The sequence below is a fragment of the Amblyomma maculatum genome, chromosome 7, assembly GCF_055883805.1.
Source record: "Amblyomma maculatum isolate TAMU_Amacu chromosome 7, ASM5588380v1, whole genome shotgun sequence".
NCBI classification, from domain to species: Eukaryota; Metazoa; Arthropoda; class Arachnida; order Ixodida; family Ixodidae; genus Amblyomma; species Amblyomma maculatum.
Window position 1 is genome coordinate 34838368 of NC_139350.1, and position 21914 is coordinate 34860281.

At 44.8% G+C, this 21914-nt stretch overlaps 2 protein-coding genes across 8 annotated transcripts in view; one reads left to right on the forward strand and one right to left on the reverse strand.

Annotated features, from left to right (window-relative positions):
* Uck (Uridine-cytidine kinase) overlaps nt 1–8771 on the reverse strand; it is a 41902-nt gene extending 33131 nt beyond the window's left edge. For 3 of the 5 annotated variants that reach the window (XR_014708700.1, XM_084608986.1, XM_084608989.1), the window contains exons 1-3: nt 8040–8477; nt 5145–5286; nt 3721–3813 (exon numbers count right to left, since the gene is read on the reverse strand). Coding sequence is in view for 4 of the 5 variants with exons in the window: in XM_084608986.1 (XP_084465112.1) it covers nt 3721–3813; nt 5145–5286; nt 8040–8153 (349 nt within the window). In the remaining variant the exon portion in view is untranslated. Of the gene's footprint in view, nt 1–3720; nt 3814–5144; nt 5287–8039; nt 8478–8617 lie in introns of those variants that run through there. The other 2 variants (XM_084608987.1, XM_084608988.1) reach the window with 2 other exon arrangements.
* Nucleotides 8772–8879: 108 nt separating this feature from the next.
* Nucleotides 8880–21914, forward strand: part of LOC146182961 (TBC1 domain family member 13) — an 82332-nt gene continuing 69297 nt past the window's right edge. For 2 of the 3 annotated variants that reach the window (XM_084608992.1, XM_084608991.1), the window contains exons 1-3: nt 8880–9182; nt 13965–14038; nt 15559–15599. In XM_084608992.1, the coding sequence (XP_084465118.1) occupies nt 9163–9182; nt 13965–14038; nt 15559–15599 (135 nt within the window). In that variant the 5' untranslated portion in view covers nt 8880–9162. The remainder of the gene's footprint in view (nt 9183–13964; nt 14039–15558; nt 15600–21914) is intronic. The other variant, XM_084608993.1, reaches the window with a different exon arrangement.

A 21914-nucleotide genomic window follows, 5' to 3' on the forward strand; every position in this document is an offset into this window, starting at 1 on the left:
GGCATAGTCATCACAACACGTCATCAGTGGATGCTGTGTTCGCACTTAGTTTAGGTGTCGAGCAGGAAAATGCCCCAATTTCTTCACGTTACACAGCTTTACGGAACGCCTTCCTCTTCATTTAAAAAATTGATATGGCTGGTTGGTTTATGGGGGTCAACTTCCCAAAGCGACCCGGGCTATGAGAGACGCCGTAGTGGAGGCCTTCGGAAATTTTGACCACCTGGGGTTTTGTAACGTGCACCGACATCGCACAGCACACGAGCGCTTTGCTTTTCGCCTCCATCAAAAAGCAGCCACAGCGGCTGGAATGAATTGATATGGCATTGTTGTGACCATTGCTTTGAATTTCAAACCAGAACTATTCATTAGAGTACTAATTAAAGGTTACCAGGTTTTTAAATTAATCAGTAACCTAATTTAGTCTAGTTTTATATAGTAACGCAGCTGATAGATTATTCTTAGGAAAAGTTACTCTTTTGAAATCCTATATTTTTTTTAGGAATTTGCTGAATTTTCAAAAACCTTCGCTGAAGGACCTGACAGGTATCCTCAAACAAAAATGTGGCTATGCACAACAGCCACCTCATGCTCGTTATATGTGGCCTTTGGTACACGCACCTCAGCGGACAAACGTAAACGGAGCACGCTGTTTGCATCTAAATTTTTTCACGCGTTGCCTAAATGAAACTGGCAGTCGTAGTATGTGTCAACCGGTCGTAGACGCCCTTTTACTTGGCCAAATATTGTTTTCTTATCTCCAGTGCAGAAGGCGTGATTTTAATTTGAACGAAAAAGTGTGCTCCCTTTACTTATGTCTGTACCTGTACACAGCAAATGCAACTTGAATGCACCTTTTCATTGTGAAATGGCTTTGGCAACTAAGGCTGTGATAACCAGTGTACAGCACTGCCCAATTCCACGACAATCAACTCTGAGCGGTTCAGCACAAGGTATTAACCACAGTTTTCCCCGCTTTTCAGAGCCAGTCAGACATTTATACAAAGTGTTTTTTGCTCTAGTCCCTCATTCCCAGCTTTTGCTACTCTAGGCACGACGTGCACTAAGCACACAATGCTGACGCACATTCCTCATCTTCACTGGAGATATTTGGGGGATTTTTTTTTTTTTTTCTTTTCCAGAGCACTATTTACCTAGAGCACCCAAGTTCTTGGTGCACTTGCACCGTTTGCATTGACCAGACTTTCTCCGAGAAGCAAGTGACCATGTATTTCGTGTCTCTAGAAAAGATGAGAGCTGCCATTTCAGCACCAAATGCACCTTAAAAAATTAAGAAATGAGGAGGAGACAACAATACACCTTTTCAATAGCACTGAAGAGCCGAGCCAAGAGGCACACTGCTGTTGCCAAATTTGAGTCAGGCTGGCAGTGTGCAAGGAAATACAATTCACCACAGCAATACTTCACTGGCGGGCTCTCGCAAAGACAAGGGAAGTGAACTGAAAGCACTACTCGTAAAAACACAAGCAAGAATATAGCAAAGGCAAGTTTCCTATTTCACAGTTTACTGGCTTTAGCTGCACCCTTAACGCTATTTACAGATGGTGCATTCATAGAACTACACTGGCATTCATAAAACTAGGTGACTTCTCTTTCTCGAGCTGCCACGAGAAAAAAAACCTCTCTGCCACCCTCTGAGAAGTCACACCCCTCCCCCAACCACTTTAAGAGTGCTTACTCCCATGGCCTCGAATCACGTGGATAACATATGACCAGCAGGCGAATGAGGCTGCTGAGTTATGGAAACACCAATATTGGTTATAGCAGAGAACGTCCATGAAGGGCTATCACTGCAAAACATTTCCTCTGCCGAACACTACTGTTAAACCAACTGATAAAGCTCATCAGGACATTGGAAAATGGTCTACCCCGAGTGTGTATTTTTTGTCTGAGGTGATGGATAGGCATCCAATAGCTCCAACGCACAGCTGGTGACGAATGAAGCTACCAGCCACAGCAATAGCTGGTCTGTATTTGGAAAAATGCTTGACCAGGAAAGTAAGGCAAGTCCGCTTCCTCTGAAACTGACAGTGATCCACTGATGATTATAAAATGATCTCACCGGATGCCTATGAATGAATTGGAAATAAAAGTGAAAGTGGAGCTTGCTGTAATCTATAGCATGATGCAGTAAGTAAGGAGCACTCTGGACATCATACTGAGCACAACATGCTTCACTTGTTTAAGAAAATGCCAAGCTCTCCAAGGGGGAGACCTCTTTCCCCTATGCTACTGCTAGTGGAAGCATGTGACATGGCCTCCTCAATTGAAGGCCAAGTAAGGTCGTGAATGCAGGATGCTGTTTTCACCAAAGTCAGCTTCTGCAGTACAATGGAAGTAGTGAACCATCGGAATAAAGCACCTACACGTGTGGACAGCTGCATCTCTTTTTAGTTAGGAATGGCTAACCTGGTCAACAATAAATGGCCGACATACCTGCACAGTGAAAGTTGATAATCACCCTCAACCAGGACACAACTGCACACGTTTATGCCTTGTACCAGAGAGGTGTTGCCAAACACCAAGCTAATGTGCATGGGTTAGTTAGCCAACGCTGGCAAACTTCACCTAATTTTTTTTTTTTCTTTTCCATTTTGCTTTGCATTTCTGCATAATGTGCCCTCATTCCACTCCCATGTGACATGCTACACGGAAACAAAGAAAGAAAAATTTGCTAAGCGTGAGCTGAATGTTAACAGTCCTGAAAGAGGTGCCCTAGCCTTGCAAGCATTTTTAAACTTTCTAGCATTTATGGGTGAGCCCTGGGCATTTCAAGTGTCTCTGTAGAGCTAGATGCTGAGCAACACAGTCAAGGAGACTGAAAGACTACACAGGCAGTTTAGCAGGCGTCAGTGGCATATACGAGAGTGATGCCAGGTGGGCACTGGCAGAGAAGATGCAAGAGGCTGCTCTCAAAGGCGTGTATTGCGGCGTGCTGTGTTATAACCCCTAAGAGATGCAATGAGGCCGCTGCTGCTCCCCTGCCTCAGAGGCATTGCTGTGCTAGACAAAACATGCCCCCTAGCCGTGCCGACAGAGAGGGAGTCAACATGCCAGCGAGACGTCACAACCAACACGAGTCACATTTCTGCTAACTTCTGGATGAAATGCGACATGGCAGCTCATGAATCTAATAATGAGAGGTGACTTCATCTGTAACACAAGTGGTATGCCACATAGGCAATGATAGCTCAGAAGATCAGTGAGGAGCAGCAACTCTGGACACAACACAAGCAGGATGTCACCCCTTTTCCCCATTCTGTGATGAAGCCTGCAGGAAAAGCACGGGCTGTGGAATGCCGCCCCAGCCACCACACCATATGAATCCTGAGGCATGTTCTCAAAGAGCCACAGTGCACAAACCTCTCAGTTTCCCCATACATGTTCCATGGTCAGTCCCCAAATGCTATCACATTTCAACAAGAATCGGCACCGTGATTCTTCTTTAGAGTGACAGTTTTCATTCCCATGCATATCAACTTCCGCAAAGCAAAAAGGAGTATACTCAAAGCAGTTACCAGCCAGAAGTGGCTAAGGAAGGCGTCCACCCCAACTAATGAGAAAGATCTGCTCACAAAGAGCCGAGGAGAGTGCAGAGAGACTTGCAGCCAAATGAAGGGCCCGAAGAGTGCAGACTGAGACTTGCACCCAAATAAAGATGCTGTTGTGAAGAACGTTCCCTCCAAGGTGCGCGCGTACCTGGAGATATGCAACCTGCAGTCACGGTACTGGTGCGTAACAGCCTAGGCGAGTCGAAGTGTGCTTTGATGGGCCCGTATGTGGTGTTCAAGACTGAAAGGCAACAGGGTAGTTTATTAGCATGATGAATGCGGCCACTACAGATAGACATAGTCCTTAACCATCCCTGGTGGGCTGCAAACTGGACAGAAAAGTGGCTGTGACGTCCCAGTCGAGGAAGAGAGAGAAGCCAAAAGAAGGTGAAAACAGCTGAAGAAGAGGTCTTCTCAGGCAAGTGACCTGCGACTCATTAAGCAACCAGCAAAATGAAACTTGGAAGTCCTGTCCAAGTAGTATTGCAAACTCTTTGCCTTTGCAGAGCATATTCCGCATGCATACGGTTCATACATATCATGTAAAGAGGAAAATTTGAGCACAGGGAACCACCGCATACTGAGTGATTTGACTTTACCTCTTTCGCTATACCTGTCACTGCACTGACAAAAGCATGTTCTGGTGATAATGTAAATAAATTCTTACCTACAAGCACAAACATGCAGTCATTTGTGTTTGCATAGTGCCAATAGGTACTAACTAAGCAGTCTACACATCTGGCACTTTGATCCATGCAAAACCTAAGAACAAGCTGCACTGATGTCGGCCAGCCAACCTGCTGCCTGTCACAAAACATGTGACGGATATATATATAAATGCAAAAGTTTCCCCAATGCCGTGAAAATGCGTGCAAGTAACTACACCCCTAGCCTTTGAATGCACAACCCTTCCACACTTGCACAAGGTGGCCACACTAACCCCAACAGCACTATGTCATTGCTGCAGGCAACAATGCACTACCCACTTTTGCAACACAGAACAGCTGCATGCATGCCACGTGCACACACACCACTGAAAAAAAGAACAGCCGACATAGCAGGAAACAGTGTGAGCATGCACAGGCAACAAATGTTCCCATGAGAGGGCAATTAACAGCCATCAGAAGCAACCATGCACCAGAAATAGAGAGCACACCACAACAGAATATAGATCTGTCCCACTCCAATGGCACAAAAATGGAGCCTCTGCTATCCTGGTGCAGTTGCTAGAATCCACAGTGCAGAACCCAATTAACTATACAAGGGGAATGCTTAAAATAGTAAACCAAATGTTTGGAAGGAAATGGTGAACAGCAATGAAGGGCATTCCCGCAGTTGAACAAAGAGCTGGTCAAGTTGGACGCTATTCATTTCGGAAGTAATCAGCGTGTGTCCACTTGTCTTCGTCCTTGTCCGTGTGCGTTGATTATTTCCAAAATGAGCCCTGCTGTTACAAGGAAAAGCTATGAAGAAATCTTATCACTGACTACTGCCTTCCACAAGCCTTCTCAACCTTGCAGGCACTGCACACCTGTACCTGCCCCCTGCGACACCGGCAGCCGTAGTGCTCACCTGGATGGTCATAGTTGAAGAGGCCGCGGTTGGCCCTGTCTCGTTCCAGGGGTGACAGACCCTTGTAAAAGTTGTCCTGGTGGATACACACGACCTGGCCTTCTTGACCCACCCGCGACATGATCTTGCGGCACACAGATGTCTGCGCAAAAATTTTTGGCGACACAACACACATCATTTACAGTAAAACAAAAATTCAATGGCTCGTGCAGACATATTTCCATTTTGCGCAAAAGCTTCACAGAAACAAAAATAGTCACAGGGCCACGAACAGTGTTCTTTCACTTTGCATTCACTTCATATATTACATAAATGCAAATCTCGCATGTTTCAACCCATTCATTCAAAATTCCCTTTATGCCTGTACAACACCATCCATGCAGTTGCTAGGGTGGCGATTTTAAATACATGATTAATAAAAAACAAACCTAAAAATTTTCATATTCCATATTTTTACTTTTTCACGAAACAAAAAGTTCAATTCCAATCCTAACCCAATTCTGCTTAGCAGCAGCCTTTGAGCGAGCGAGATTTGTACAGGTCTCGGCAGAGTGTTTTCTTAAGTCAGGGATTTCAAACACGCGGCGCACCTGCTCAAAAAATGTCCGCTTTTGTTTCGAAAGCACGAGCCAGCTTCACGAGTCACCTTTACCACCTGGGACCTGAGCTCTCGCTACAGCAAGGTTGCCTTATTCGCGGTACCAGTTTTCCAACTAAAAACAACTGAGAGGCCTCGTCTCTGGACAATTCACGTTCTTCGTGCAAATGAACAGAGGCACGGGCCCCTAATCTGTAATCTGTAAAACATGAGAGGCAGAAGATGGTGCGAGAAGAATGGGCCGTGCGGCTGACCGTAATCAAAAGTGTGCGCGACTGGAGCGTCATACACCTCTCACACAACTATTGGTTTAAGCATGCTTAAACCTGTCTAACTTGTTTTTGTTTTTTTTAATTGTTATTTAATGTTCTTATTTTCAAATTGTTTTTTTTACTGTTTCTACTGTTATTTTTAGTTGTCTTCCAACTCCTGACCCACAAGGGACGCAATTTTCTCAATGCAGTTCGCATAGCAATACGAGTTTGAGACCCCTGTTATAGGTGGTAGTTTTTAAGTGCCTAAACACATTTCCTTCATTCCAATACTAAATACATCTTCAGGCAGCAAAGGTTGAGAACAAATGGCAATGCCTGAAAACAGAGGACACGGTGAAGAAATAATGAAAAGCGACATTCTGGAGGACATTTTGGCCAATAAAGATGCCCCCCCAAGCTATCCTGTCCGCAGCACAAGCAAGTAGAATAAGCCCCAGACATTTAGATTTTCTTCTGCGTGACTTCTTTCACAATCAACAAATGGAAAGTAAAGCTGCAATGCTCTCTTGTAAAATGGAGGTAAGCAATCATGGAATGTAAATTAGGTGCATGCCAGACATCTTGTTCGGTTACCATAAAGTGGCCTGAATTAGGTATGGGCTATGGCAAATAAGGTTAGACAGGTGAAGAGACAGACAGGCAGTAAAAAATTTTAGTGACATAGTCATGACCAGGGCTGATAACCTACTAGTGATGGGCCCACATCAGGCCTGAGGGAAATAATACAATCTGTAGTGCTCTAATGAGGCTACCTCTATCTATCCCAATGGAAAGCATCTGTATGCAGGACACCAACTTCGAGAGTAAATGTTGGGCTGTAGCACCATTCCAGAGGCCAAAGTTGCCTGCTACATGAAAACTTCACTAACGTCTTTTAAAAAATACTGTTCAGCCCTGAAATGATCAGAAATAAGGCTGCGAAAACAGCAGTGTATGCCTGAACAAAAAAAAAGAAAGTAACAGAGATGCCAGACTGAAGGTAACTCTTTAATATGAGGAGTACATGGGCCCAGCCATGTGCCACAGCTCCTGAAGCCGAGAACAGGCAGAAGTCAAAACAGCTGATGCAAGCCACTGAACAAATGATACACAAAAAAGGAGCCAAGGGCCACCGAAACTAAAAAAGCACAAGGGAATATTTTCTTTTTATCAATGCGAATGGTTTAATCATGGAGATAGTCGACTAGAAAGCAGAAGGAAAAACAACCACATACCGCAGGAGGAATATGAGCTCACGACCTTTAAATCTTTCACACTGATAAACAAAAAAATATTCCCAAAATATTCCCGAGTGCTTTCTTCTTGTCAGTGGCTGTTGGCTCCTTACGTGTGTCTCTAATGTATACCGAGAAACGCGTGAAAAATGTTCCCCAACTGATGCTTCACACGCAGTTTTGGTGGAAGTTACCAGAAAAGGAGGGCACCATTACACAATGTAAGCAAACACTGAGCACTGCCAGCCTTTGGGGAGTAACTGCAACATTTCCACGAGTAGTTGGTGCATAAGTTTCAAGCTCCATCATGTGGCCTGCTGTGCTAGAAGTTCAGGCAATTTGTTGTGGTCCAAGTGGACACAGCTTGGTATTAGATGAGAATGTAAAGTGCAGTTTTTATCGCAAAGAGCAGAAACTCATACAGGCTTTGTTTTAAGGAATAACAAAAGAAAGAAAGCAGCCAGACACGACTTGTTCCTGTTCATATAGGTCAAGTTTAGTGCATCTTTTAATAAAGTGCACACACATTTAATGACTAATTGTTTTTTCCCACGCCCCTTGCGGTCGCATCAAAATATATTGTAAACAGTAGCGAGGCCCGGAGTTTTAACACCTAAACATATAGGAGCAAGCCGAGTTTGTTTGCAAGTTATTTTGCTCCAAACTCATTGTTGCACCTTGTTCACGCTCGATGCCCAAATCATCAAAGTAGGAAATAAGATGGCATAAAGCGACTATCTCAAGTTACGCACTTATGCCATTACACTGAGCAGTAATCAAAGCACTAGCAGTATATTTTGACACTCACCTTTCCAGACGCCGTACCACCGGCGACGCCAATCAAGAACGGCGTCTTTGTGTCGAAGCCGCTGAAACTGTAGTACCCCACAGAATTAAGCTCGGACCCGCACTCCTCGGACATTGTCACATTCGGTCGCTGAGGTTACGGCTGTGCACAGTGAATCCGAAGTATGTATGGTATGTACCCAGAGAAACGGCGCGTTCACGGCTCTTAATCTGAAAGCGGTGCGCAGCCTGCTAGCTTTCCGCGAAACGAGATCAACAAAAATCGCGCCAGAGATTTGAGCAGGCAGGCGCACGGGTTCGGCTTGTTGGTCAAAGACGGATGTGTAGCTATGTAATCTTCATAACCGCGACCGCCTCGCATGTAGTATGGTTGAATGTGCGCGAAGTTTTGAGATTATCCGCTTCTCTAATGGGACATCAGACGGGAAAATAAAAGGATTGCTACCATGCTGCCTTGCTGAAACGTCCACTGCGTCCAACGCAAGCTTAGTGACTGCAAGTCAAATCATCAAATGTCGTGGTAATTTCGTTTGACTATATCAATAATCGTTTGAACAAGCAAAAACAAAATAATAACACCTGAAATCCGCAGACTTGAGAAGTAAACACATCTGAAGCGTAAATTAAGCGGGAAGGCTCGCATAAATTGAACTTGCTACAGTCCGGGTAACAAACAGTCCGTGATCTTTTTTTGAAAGAGGCTTTGTTTCGCAGGTTGTCACATGACTGAACCAATCAGAACCAATCATAGAGTTAATGGATCCAATGAACAAAACAAAGTTAAGTTGATGATGATAGTCAAATATGCATGCTTCTCGCTTCCGCAGCTTCCGCCACTCACCGAATGGCGCGCATGGCGCATGGCGCGTATCCATCCAGCGCGGTGAAGATGGCACAGGTGATCAGCCGGGCGACGATGTGATGCGATGATCTGCTGGTTGGGTGTCCACGCACGAGTGTTGATAAAATGTGTGGCTGACGCGGGCGTCGCGTGCCCGCGCCGGTGTACGCCTGCGAGTCGCCGTATTAGCGGAGCGGACAAGGAGATCTGTGACGACTGCGGTGGGCCCGAGTGCGAGTGAGCCGGCGATGTCGTGACGAACATCGGGCGCTTGTGCGAAAACATGTCTACGTACAGAGCAAGGCATGTAAATTGAGCACAGAAAAACCGTGCACCAGTTATATCTTGTATTGCAGCATCCGAGAACTAGGAAGCTAAGATAAGCAGAGGGGGTGTCGTCTCAATCGCGGTAGACGCCCCATGAGGCGCGCGCTTTCCTCGTGGCGGGTCAGTTGACCGCTTTTTATTTTTCCGGTTTCGAAAGTGCACAGTTCTTATGCCGCGAGATGTATACCTGTGCATGTGTGGTGTCGCGATCGTTCATCTCGTTAATTTCGCTCGAACGCTCATCATTCCGTCATTCAGCACCCAGGGCGAAGCCATAGAGTTTCTAAATACTACTTAGAAACTCTATGGGCCAATCTGCCGACTTCAGTTGCACGTCTAAATTCTAGTGCTTTTAGAGTGGCTCATTCCAAGACAATATGTACATTATCTAATTTTCGCCAGCAGTGCTTTATCTTATTAGTGGGTGCAAATGTGAGCTATGCCAACGTCGTAACCTCGTCTGGCGCCAACAAGCGTAAAAGGGACGCCTGTTTCTTCAGGGGAATAGAAAGAAATATACCTCGCACTCTGTTCTTTGCGTCATGTACTGGGGTGTATTGCCTTAGCGCTTGGATATCGCGCATGAGTATCTGGTTTCACCGGGAGTCGGCGACGGAACGGCATCCGCAGCGCGCCTGTTGTCGCCTGGCTGCCGCTTCGGGGGCTGGGTGCACATAAGAGTGAATAGCACATTTTTTCTTCAAAAAAAAAAAAAATGTGTACAAACATTCGACGCTTATGTGAATATTCGTGCAAAGCCAGCAATCGGGCGAAATACTTGAGTGCTATAGTGAGGTTAACTCAAGGAATCAAAGCTGTAATTGTGTACGACTGCAACACCAGTCACCTCTAAGGAATGACCAAGTGTATACGAAAGTTGCATTCAGGTACCAAGAAAGGTTTTGCAGAGTTTGCGTTAGCCCGACCCTCATGTCCAGTCTCGCAAGATTTGTATGGGCATTATGAACACAGGCACACAGATGGATCACCTTGTAGTGCTCAATGCTTCATCCTGCGCGCTGCTTTATGGAACAGCCGTTAAAAAAAATTACGGTTTGCATCTTTTGAAGCTCGTGTCATCTTTCAGAAAAGTTGAGTGCATATTTGTTTCGAATAATTTTTAACATACGCTATTTGATGCTTTCGAATGATCGAGCGAGATAGTTTGATTCTGTCCAAAATTTTCTGATATTCACCCACCCCTACGTAACATGACTGCTGCTTCTGCTTTTGTTCTAATTTGTTCTTGTGGCTGCCATGGCGCAAACAGGTGAATGACTGCTACACTCTTGCTTGATTTTACAAGAAGACCATGTGAAAGGTCACTGTGCCAGTTGGATGGTGAGCACGGAATGAGGGGTATGCTGATGATTCAGAACATGGCCGTGTGGGATGGCTTTGAGGGTGAACACTGGCATGCAGGCAGCTTAAGTGTAGTCTGACCCCGATGCGAGACAAGTCGTGCCACTGTTCCCTTCCACTTGACGTGTCCTGTGTGAATGGTAGAATGACATTGTTTCCTCTGCATTTTGTTCCGCACTGCTGCACTACATGTGCATCAGTGGGTGTTACAGTTGCAATCTGTTAAAAATTGCTTCAAAGTTTGGTCATGATATAGGTAGGTACATGCGTAAGGAAAAGTACAGCAGAGAAACTGGACTGCGCTGTGAATCAATAGGTTGCTGCATGTCGAAAATACTTATGTGCTGTTCTGTGTTAGGTTTATTACACACGATGGATAGGACTAGGGCAAAAGGGAAAATAGTTTTTGTGATGTCGCGCTACCCACCGACCAATTGGTGCCCGGCCATGCCACCTGCCAGGGTTATGCTCAAGGTTTTTTTGCGCACACTGCTGATGCTAGCAATTCCAATTCTGGAGAATTGGGCCTTTAATGCTATAGTGTTAAAAAACGGGTGGAAAAGGGAAAATGTAATGATATAAACACTAGATTCCTGACCTTTACATGCTTCTAAGGATGGTATAGGGCATGTATGGTTTAATGTGCAAAAGCTGCACATGGTCTGTGAGGAATGCTATTGTGGAGAGCTCTGGAATAATTTAGGCCACCTGGGGTTGTCAAGAGATTAACTCCTATAAAGACGGGGCTCAGTGAGACGCGGACGAGCGTAGACTAACAAGTGAACACATGTTTCATAGATTGAGCTGTGGAAGCAGAGTAGTTGATTGAGGATGTGTCTGAACAAGGTGAGAAAAGAAACAGCAACAGAAGCTGAAAGAAGCCAGCTATCACCAGAACCAATGACTGAGTAAGGGAATTTTTAAAGTTTGTGCGGTTCATCAATTAAAAATTAGGTTAGGTGTTGAACAATAACCACATGTGGCCCTCATTTACCTACCCTGTCTGCTCAGCAGCAACTGCTCTCTCACCCTGTGCAGTCATATCCTCTGACCAGTTTTCACCTTTAAATTTATGAAATGAGTGCTTGGTTGAAGGTCAGTGTTTATCTGTGTCCCACATGCTGTATCGCACATGCTATGTTACACCACTTAGCTACCTTGCATTTAACATGCACTTACATGAAATGACGTGGGCATTTTTGCATTAACTGTAGAAATGATCCTTGAAAAGTTACGAATTTAAGTCAGCGTACGTAAGCCATGTACCAAACACGCAGTCTGTGTTATTAGTTATGAGGGTTTATGGTGCATAAGCAGCTATGGCTGTCATGTGCCAAATGCACGGTTAGGCAGTGTATGTTTATGTGTTTTGTAATCCTTGTAGAGTGTGTGTGCATATATATCCTCGTCAGAGCCAAGCACAGGTTCAAAGCACAAGTTCAGTTGAATTAAATTTGTCCGGCTTAGCATTTCCGTGAATGGCCACAGAAAATTTTGCACCCATAGCTCCAACAGTTCTTCCTGTGCTCTCCATGGGCTTGTATGGTTTAAAAAGCATGTAAAACGTTTGGTATATGTGTAGTTAAATACTTGCGTGGCAGAATTGGCGTGAGAGTCAAAATTACAAATTTCATTTTAAAGCACCAGAGACTTGGTCGCTAATAAACCATTGGGAGCAGAAATTCGACTCAAAGCAGCCAGCAGCAAGGCTGATACTCAAAGCGGGACATTTCTATCACAGTTTATGCAAAACCGACTGTGTGGTAGCACACTGCACTCTCTCTCAACTTCCTGTAGCAGTTAGGTTGCAGAAATGACGCATTCTTGACAAATATGGCAAAGTAGAAATGTGCATTATAATGTAAAGGAGGTTTGATGAGGATATGATATGCATATACCAGGTGTCCCGGTAAAGTCTAACCAAGCTTTTAAAGTGACCGAGAGCCGTTGAGTCACCTGGCCTGGTCTGCAGTATTTTGTTGTTTGCTATAAAGTTAATTGCTAAAAGTATTTGTCAACTTTTTTTTTTCAAGAAACTTTGTTCCTGAAGTCAGTAATTAAAAAGATAGCTAATTCTTATTTGCAAATTATAACTTTGTTGAATGGAAAAGCTAGTACCATATAGGGACACACTGTCTTCTATAAACACCCAGTGTGTGTGTTTATATATTATACATTTGCACTGCATAGGACATGCATTCAGTGTGTTTGCACCAAATTATCAGCGTTACCACCTGAATGCAGCACCACACATGGTAACTGGACATACAATCATGGGGAAATACAAAATTTGACATGAAACTGTCCTTGTGTTCTCTAAGAATAAGAAAGGTGCATAATAGTTATTTGTGATACTTTAGTCAGTACTGTTTGGGGCAGAACCAGTAGTTGGGCCAGAAGTAAGCATTTTTGAGGCTTAAAAGGACCAGATAGCAGTTTCTATGAACACAAATGCAATTTAGTACTATTATATGATTGCTGACAGAGTAGTTTGATTACCGCAGAGTAATTTGATTGAGTAATATTATTGCTGGCAGAGTAAGCATGTAGTCAATAAACCTTTAGTGGGGCTATGGCATTGCAGCACTTCTTTCTAGCTTGGTGGGCAAAATGTACGACGTGTAGCGAGGGGGCTGTAGTCGGGAAAGTGAGGCAGTGGAAGAGCACTTGCCACAAGCAAAACCTGTCGAGAATCGAAAGTAGACTGTTTTGCCCATTAGACAAATCCTTTGCAAACATTACTTGCACCAGGGAACGGTCTCTGCACCTATTTCACCCTGTTGTTGGCACTTGGTATCTCACAAGACACTTCTAGGTATTCTTTTGTGTGCTGCTTTAGCTTATGCTCAGTGTCCTGGACTATAGTATTGAGAAAACCTCATGTTGTTGTCATTAGAAGCAGGATGTCCCCACCCTGCTTCCAATGCCGCACATCATAAATGCCTTTATTTTTTGCATGGGCGTTACATTTCACTCGTGACCTTGTGGAGATAAATTCAGTTTTCAGTAATATTTTTCTCATTTTATTATTTTCCCGTTTCCAAGCTATAATGGAGATGTTTTTTTGTGTGAGCTTCTTTGGTTTGTTTTTTTATACGCTAGTCTTATTTAGAGCTGGTAAAGTAGGAATGGTGGTGGTAAGTTGTTGCTTGTTCTGCTACTAGCTTTTGCATAGAAATAATAAGCCTGACAAAGCCCATATGGCATACTGATGGTTTCAGGTCTACATATTCCCTTTTTTATCACTCATACTACAGTTTGATTAGCTTCTGGGCACCTGATCATTTTACTAATGTGATAAAGAACTTTGAATGCACTCATATTGATCTGGCAGAGTGGTTTGGCAGTTTTGTCATATGTGAGCAATCTTTCAGCATCTGTGCACAATGCTTTCAGGGTCCATGATTTGCAGCGGCTCCTGGAGTCGGACCAAATTGACATGAAACGGCTTCGGGAGCTGTGTTTTCAAGGTCGGTGGCCATGGTTGTTTTTTCCACCTCACTGTTTAAATTTGCTGCAGAAAGTTTTGGCACTGAAGTAGTGTGAGTGGGCATGAAAGAAATTGATATATTTAAAACATGTTAATTAAGAAACATGATCTCTCTTTATTGATTGATAAATTAGTAATTGGAAGACTGAGCAGTAGAGAAGTCATTGTAATGAAGGGCCTTTCTCTTTGATTTTCTGCTCATTAGCACTTAGTTTCTCTTGCCAATTTTGGCATATTTGCTCTTAATTAATGTGCTGCTTTCGTAAAGCTTCATATCTATTATGCAGGCCTGTACAGTACTATACTGTGAAAGGCTTTCTGCAGTAAAAGCCGCAGACGTTAGCCGTCAGCTTTCAGACCCATGCTGTTTGCTTGTGTGGAGCCATCACCTCAAGCTCATAGCTTCGGCTGCGTAGCAACAAATTCATCCCTCAGTATATGGCAGGAGCTTTGTGCATTTCGCTGTTGCCCATAGTAATAGGATGCAAGTTGTGGTCCAGCTTTATTGAGGGTAGCAAAAGACAAGATAGATTCTCTGAAGGTCTCTTTTCTTTTTTAATGGCCAGATAATGCTCCTGGTGGTGTTGCCAAATGAACATTGGCCAAAGCTAGCCGTATTCTTTCCGGTGATAACATTGTCTGCTCTCACTTGTACTGTCAGGGTATAGATTTGGGCCTTAAAGCAGCGAGACTGGTAGCCTCTCAACCTTTTTCCTTGGAGAGAGTACTAACTGAAATGTTAGATTGAAGGGTGCCAGACCAATTTGATTGATTGCCTTGAAAATCATTTTTTTTTTCTTGAGTACTACTTTTAGGAGCAGCTGATGTATTTGAAAGGCTGTGGTCAATACTTGGCACTGAGAAAGGCACTCATTTGTCAGCAGCTGGTGAGAACTGGAAACAAATGGGAGCTTTGCACTCTGTCTGCTTGCAATTTTCCTTTTTGCCAGTTTTCTTATAATGTAGAGGTGGGTTTATTGCTCTTGCAATAAACCCACTTGAGATATTTTAACCTATACAATGTGCATTTTTGTCTTTCATGAGAAAATTTGACTATAGCATGTCTACCCTTGAAGTCACATCAACATTGTAGCTAACCTCCCTCTGAAGGGCTTGTGGGTTATCCTCTTGAGCAGTTGGTCTATGTGACGGTATTCATGGAAGAATGCATTGAATGCTTGGTTGAGAGATTGTGAATATGTAAACGAAGCGTGAGATGCAATGTTGTGTGTCTTTGGAAAGTAGCATCTAGAGGCTTGCTAGGAAGTCTGCAGCTGTGGTGTGTTAATTTCATGGTGAATTATTTGCTATTCTTTATTTTTCTCAGAAAATGCGTGTTTCCAGGCTTGTGTGGCCTGTTTTTGTCAGCCAGCGCTAGTGGTGCACCGATTTCACTTCTTTCTTGTTGCGAGCAGAGGGGTACTGTTTAGGTGTGCGTGCATTGCAGATAATTTTGCGATATACTCAAATTGTCTAAAAAATTTTCTCGTTTTATGGCAGGCATTCCTGATGACAGTGGCCTGCGGCCTCTATGTTGGCGGGTGAGAACTACTTTCTGATATTTCTTCTGCTTCTTAGGTTTATTACTTTGCATTATGTTTTTGCCAAATGTTTGTGGTAAGAGGAAATGCTCCCTTCTGTACAAATTCTTCTTTACCTAAATTTTTGCAGAGGACATCTGTTAAAGCAGATATATTTGTGTGTTGGGGGACACCACGGATCCCGAGCACCCACACTTTAGCTATGTGTGGTATTGCCATGTCCGGGGAAAAGGAAGACCTGATGTCTGAGCCATTGTCGAGTGTTTGGACCTTGAAAGGCCCCTTGGCAGAGGCAGCACATCACTTTGGCCCCAGCTTCCCATAGCCCCTTGGCTAACCTTACCAGGGCAAATTGGCAGTCACCTTTCCCCATCCTCCCATCTGATCTGTCTTCCACCTTCCTATTTGCTTTTGTTACAACTTTCCTGTCTCCTCCTCTCTTTTTACTTTTTCCTTTTTCTATGTGGTTAGGGTTAACCTTGTATGGCAAATCACCCTGAGTTTTGCCATATTTAGTTATAGTCATGGTGTACTGGCATGGGCAGGACTTGATCGGAAGTTCTTGTTCCGTCCCTATGGTAGGTGGCTGGCACCATGTCCAAATGGTATACTACCTATTTTATGGCGTCTTTCTTCACCTTAAAGGGAAGCTGAAGCGGTTTTCAAATTGCATGAAATGCTGTGGTTGGAAGAAAAGACCTCGAAAATCATGTGTAAATTTTTTCTCGATTCTGTCCATTAGAACAGCTGCAATCGCCTTTTAAAAACCCGCCGCGGACACGCCCCCGTCGCCTCCGGAAGCGCCGGGTTGGGGGATGGAAAAATTGGAGAGCTGGCGGAAGTGACACCATTCACGGGGAGCCGGCCGACCGTCCTGCCCGTCCCGCATTGCTTGCTCCGCTGCGTCTCGCGCTTTGGCGTTGTGAACGGCGATTCAACGTAATCCTTTGCTAGTGCTGTTTGTTTTTTCTAGTTCGAGCGTTCTGTGTGGAGTGGGTGTAGCGACAAGTGGCCATCATGCAGTCGTTCTGCGCAGCATTCGGCAGCACGAACACTGGCGGCCGGGACGATGTGGTGTTTCACACGTTTCCAAAGGACAAGAAACTTTCAGCGCGGTGGGTCTCTGCCGTGAAGAGGAAAATTTCGTACCTACGAAATCAACTGTGTTGTGCTCGAACTATTTCCGTGACAGTGACTATTATCGGATCTTGGGAACGATGCGGGCACTCGGAATTCCAGTTAAATCAGCGCGACTGAAGCCCGGAGTCGTTCCGTCAGTGTTCCCTCACAACAATAACGCCTCACCACCTCCAAGAGCGGCCTTCGCCAAAAGAAAGCGGCGCCAAAATTCACCTAGCTCTCCACTCTACTACATCTCGTAGGGCGACAGAAGAAAAAAAAATACAGGGGCGCACTTACACACACGAATAGCTTCCTCTGTCATCTCGTTACACTGCAGTCCAGCAGTGAACTCACTAAACAGGTTTGGCACTCTTTCGTAGTAATAAAAGACCTTCGGATGTAAGTAGGCACCGTGCCCCTAAATAAATGAAAAACAAATGCTTTACCTCGCGTGACTCGTGTAGGCATGCCGGCGTTTTGAATTCGATATTACAGGTGTCTGGTGTTTCGGCTGTTATGCAGCAGACAGTAAGCAACAGCGTTTCGACGTGATTTACTTTATTACCACTTGCACATCTACCTCGCAAAGATATGTAAAAACAAGCACCTACGCAAAACATACGTACCAGAGGAGATTTCCAACACGTGAAAATGTCGCGGCGTCACTTTCTCCATCGGCGCACGCCGCGGCGTCGTTGGTTCCGCTGTTTTCTGCAGCCGCTGATGGCTCGAACATATATGGCGTGAGTCCAAACTGTTCACTACTGCCCGCCCTATCCATAATTTTCAAGACTAGGCCTTCCAGCCAACTGAAGCAAACCGCTAGCAACGCACTACGCAGCAACGCCGTCGGTGCAGGCCGGAGACCCGCGGGACACCCGTAGATGACGTCACGACGGTCCCGACCACTCACAGGCGACAGTGGCGTTCGCTCGGCGCCCTGAAGCGCTGGCGCGCGTTTTCTTCTAAAAAACAGCTGTTTGCGTTTATTTAAGCCCTTTTTTAATGCGATATTCTTGCTCAGTGGACCAAAAACAACTAAATGCTGCCGAAAAACACAATTTTTTCGTAAAGTGCGTCAGCTTCCCTTTAATAAAAAGTCAGACCAAAGCTATGACAGAATTTTTACCAAAGAAACTAAAAACTTTCCCTAAGTACCATTTGAGTCACTACAAGGGCCGTAAAAAACCAGCCCGGGTAATGTCTCCCTTTATAATCTCAAAATTCATCATAGGTGCCCTAGATCCAGGATACAAGGTGTTGAAACTGGCCAGTAGGTGACCTCTTGGTTGAACTTAGAACTGTGGACCAGCACTGCAACCTTCCAAAACTCATGTCATTTGGGGTCATCCTGTAACAATCACTGCACACACATCTTTGAATGCAGTACTTGGAGTCATTTCTGAAGGTGACGTTGACTCTGACTGAATAATAATAATAATCAGTTGACAGGAAAAGAAAGGCACAGTATCTGTCACACTGGAGGGCTACGGAGTAATTTTGACCACCTGGGGATCTTTAACGTGCACTGACATCGCTGACCTGTACCTGTACTCACCTATGGGGCTAAAACGTGGAGGCTAACCAAGAGAGTTCTGCTGAAGCTGAAGACAACCCAGAGGGCTATGGAACGAAAAATGGTAGGGGTAACATTAAGAGATAGGAAGCGTGCAGAGTGGGTCAGAGAAATAACTCAAGTTACCGACATTCTAGTGGAAATTAAGAAGAAGAAATGGGCATGGGCAGGACATGTAGCGCGTAGAGAGGATAACCGATGGTCGCTTAGGGTAACAAACTGGATTCCAAGGGAAGGAAAGCGTAGCAGGGGTCGGCAGAAAGTTAGGTGGGTGGATGAGGTTAAGAAGTTCGCGGGGGTCAAGTGGATGCAGCTAGCACAGAACCGGGTTAAGTGGAGAAATATGGGAGAGGCCTTCGCCCTGCAGTGGGTATAGCCAGGCTGATGATGATGATGATGATGACATCGCACACAACACGGATGCCTCTCCGTTTCGCCTTCATCAAGACGCAGCCGCTGGTGGTCAGGTTCAAACTTGGGTACTCCGGCACACTGACCGAAGAATAATTGCCGGAAGAGGTTAGTGACCAAAACATGACCAATATGCACAGAATACAAATCTGAAAAGACAGCAGAGAAATGCTTACCAAACATGTGGCTCTGACCTTTGCCTCAAGCACACTTGCTCAATTTATAGAAGTAGGATATATGAAAACAAATGTCCGGCCATGGGTGATGCCAGACGGTCATGGATCTCAGTGGTGGACAAAGTTTGGTTCAAATGAGCACCACTAATCTGATGCGACAGTCAACATGCCCGCAAGGGGCTCCACAGGCGCGTTAGCCAAAGCAAGGTACAAAAGTGTGCATGTCTTACTAAGCACTTTTCCGGGAGTTTTGACGGTGCTGCCAGCAAGCCTGAGCTGAAAAGCCAGTGTCTGCTGAAGTGCATAAATATAGCTATGTTGAATCGTGAGCAGGGAGTGACAGACAACCAACGAAAACTCTGATGAGCCAACACATTTAGGTGGCGTTGACTGAGCTCGCGAATGAGATGGAATGTTGGTCTTGTGATTGAAGTTTTTTGCGTTCTTGTTGCATGAGTGAGAGGTGAAGTGGGTATTTGATAAAAAGCTGGTTGCCAATAGCAAGGAAGCAAACACTTATAAAAGTGAACGAAATGAGGGAAAAAAATCCAGGCCAGCTTCATGCAGGGGCAAAATCATCCAGTTTTGATTTTGACAGAGGGTGAGGGGGGGGGCGGGGGGGGGGGGGGGGGAGAGAATTCTTGGCACACATTTATAACTGTTGGAAATTCATGAGTCAAAAAAGTTTTAGAACCTCTGCTTTAGAGGAAGTAGAGTAGTACATAGGCTGTGGTTTATCAGAAGTAGTGACTGTGCCATGCACAGTTTGACTTGATTGACTTGGCTGGCTGGCTTGGCTGACCAGTAGTGCCATTCTTTTGGCAGCCTGTTGGAAGTACCTTGTGACCCAGTAGCTGCAGATGTTTCATTGAGATAGCAGCGGTGACCTCCAGCACCAAACTAATCGAGGTTTTGCTTAAGACTTGTATTACAGCGCAAACCACAAGAAGGGACGACGACAGACAGAGGGAAAAGAGCGCTGTGAAAAGCAGCGCTCTTTTCACTCTGTTCGTCGTCGTCCCTTCTTGTGGTTCGCGCTGTAATACAAGTTAGATATGAACCAGCTAGCCCGCCAAGCAACCATTTTGCTTAAGACTTTCAGCAGTTTTTAAAAATAACCTTTCCACGTTTGCAGAGCATTGAGTTATAGGCCGCTTGGTTCTGCTTTCATCTGCTTGCAGCCCAAAATTTTCTATGTTACGGCAGGGCTTTTCCGAAAGTCTAAAAACTGATTTGGTTATTGGTTACGGCATGCTACCAATCATCAGCCTGTTTCCCTTGGCATTGGTATCTACATTGTTTAGATGTGGCCGTAGGCCACTGCATAACATTTCAGTGGATACCAGCTCATTATGGCATTAAAGCCAATGAAAAAGCAGGTCAAACTGCCCGTAAAGGCCACGTACATCGGAGATACATTCAGAGTTTCTTCACACCTGGTGCCTCCCATCTGGCTAAAAGGTTTGCTTCCGAAGAAAAGGGTTGGCTCATCATTAACAATTTCCTTATTCACTCGACCCACATCTAAGATTCAACTAGCACTCAGAATTCCTTGCCACCTTGAAACTCTGAATCACCGACTTCACCTGAACTGTGCATTTACAAATGGCTCACGATACCGTTTTGGTCAAATGAACAGTGCGCATTGTAACAACTGTGGTGTGGTCGAATCTGTCACATATCCTGTTTGCCTGCCCTGCACATGCTGACTAGCATGCCGATTGTGAATGTTGCGTGGAGCTCTCTCCAGCGCCTCTAACACTGGACAGTGCTTTAGGCCCCTTGGCCTACCTAGGTAACAGAGACATGCAATGAAGTTCTTATTTGCATATTTACATGGCATTGGACATCTAAACGAACTCTAATTTTACTTTGCATGTTAACCTCAGGCCATTTGTCAGACTGTGCGCTTTATCATTCTATGTCATAACTTTACTCGACAATGCATTCTCATATGCATTTATTGGCTGCATTATATCTCCCTTTACTTAATTTCTTTTATTTCTCGCACCACTCTCTTTGTCTTTTCTGTCCCCAATTCCCTGTCTATGCAGAGTAGCATGCCAGGGAATTCTAAACGCCGGCTCAGTTCGTGTTTTTTGTTAAAGAGTTTCTCTTTTTCTCTTGCAAGCCACAAACGTTTCAATAAATGAGGAGCTTAACAGTTATAATTAAAAAGCTGGCTATTCATACTGAGGTAACGAGCCTGCTAGTTAACATGTGTTAGCTGCATTCTGTTGCACACCATTACTGGCAATGCTATGCTGAAGAGTGCACATATATAAAAAAGGCATATGTTAAAGATTTGCTGGCAGTTTGAGGGGGACACTGTATAACGAGCTGCTAGGAGGAGCTAATTTTTCGGCAACCCTGGGTTGCACAGTGTGCACGGGCAAAGGAAAGCGTGGCAGTGAATGTGGAAGAAGGCAGCATGAGCCTTTGAGATATAGACAGCACTGAGAGAGTTGAGTGAAGTAGGGAGAGAAAAAACACACAGGAATGGGTGGAAAAGAACACCTGAAACAGTGGTGGCATTGCAGTAATGGGGGTGTGGCACGCAGGGCTCCAAGCAGCAGTGGCTGTTATCCTTATCACCACCCTGCCGCCACTGCTGTGTGGGAGACTACATGTGGGAATGCTTGAGCCTTTGCTGTGCGTAATATCATGCATATTTCTGGATTATTGCCCTTCAGGTGCAACAAAACCTCGTTCATTCAAACTGCAAGGGAGTGAAGGACGCATCCGAATTAGCTCGACGTCGAGTTATCAAACGCTCTCCTTCCCACCCTCTAACGCTGCAAAAAAACCAGTCGTGTGGTCATCTCCTGTTCAGACGAAAACTCGGCGACAACCATTTTTCTTAGTTCCATGAAATGCTCTAATTCGTGTACAGTATATCAGGATGGTTTCATAATGGCAAAGGTCTCTGCAGTTTCCTTCAGTGTACAATGCAGTATAGCTGGAGCTTCTTCAGGCATGGTGTCGCATGTGAGGAGGCTTCACAAACTGTGAACAGTATTGGACAGGTGC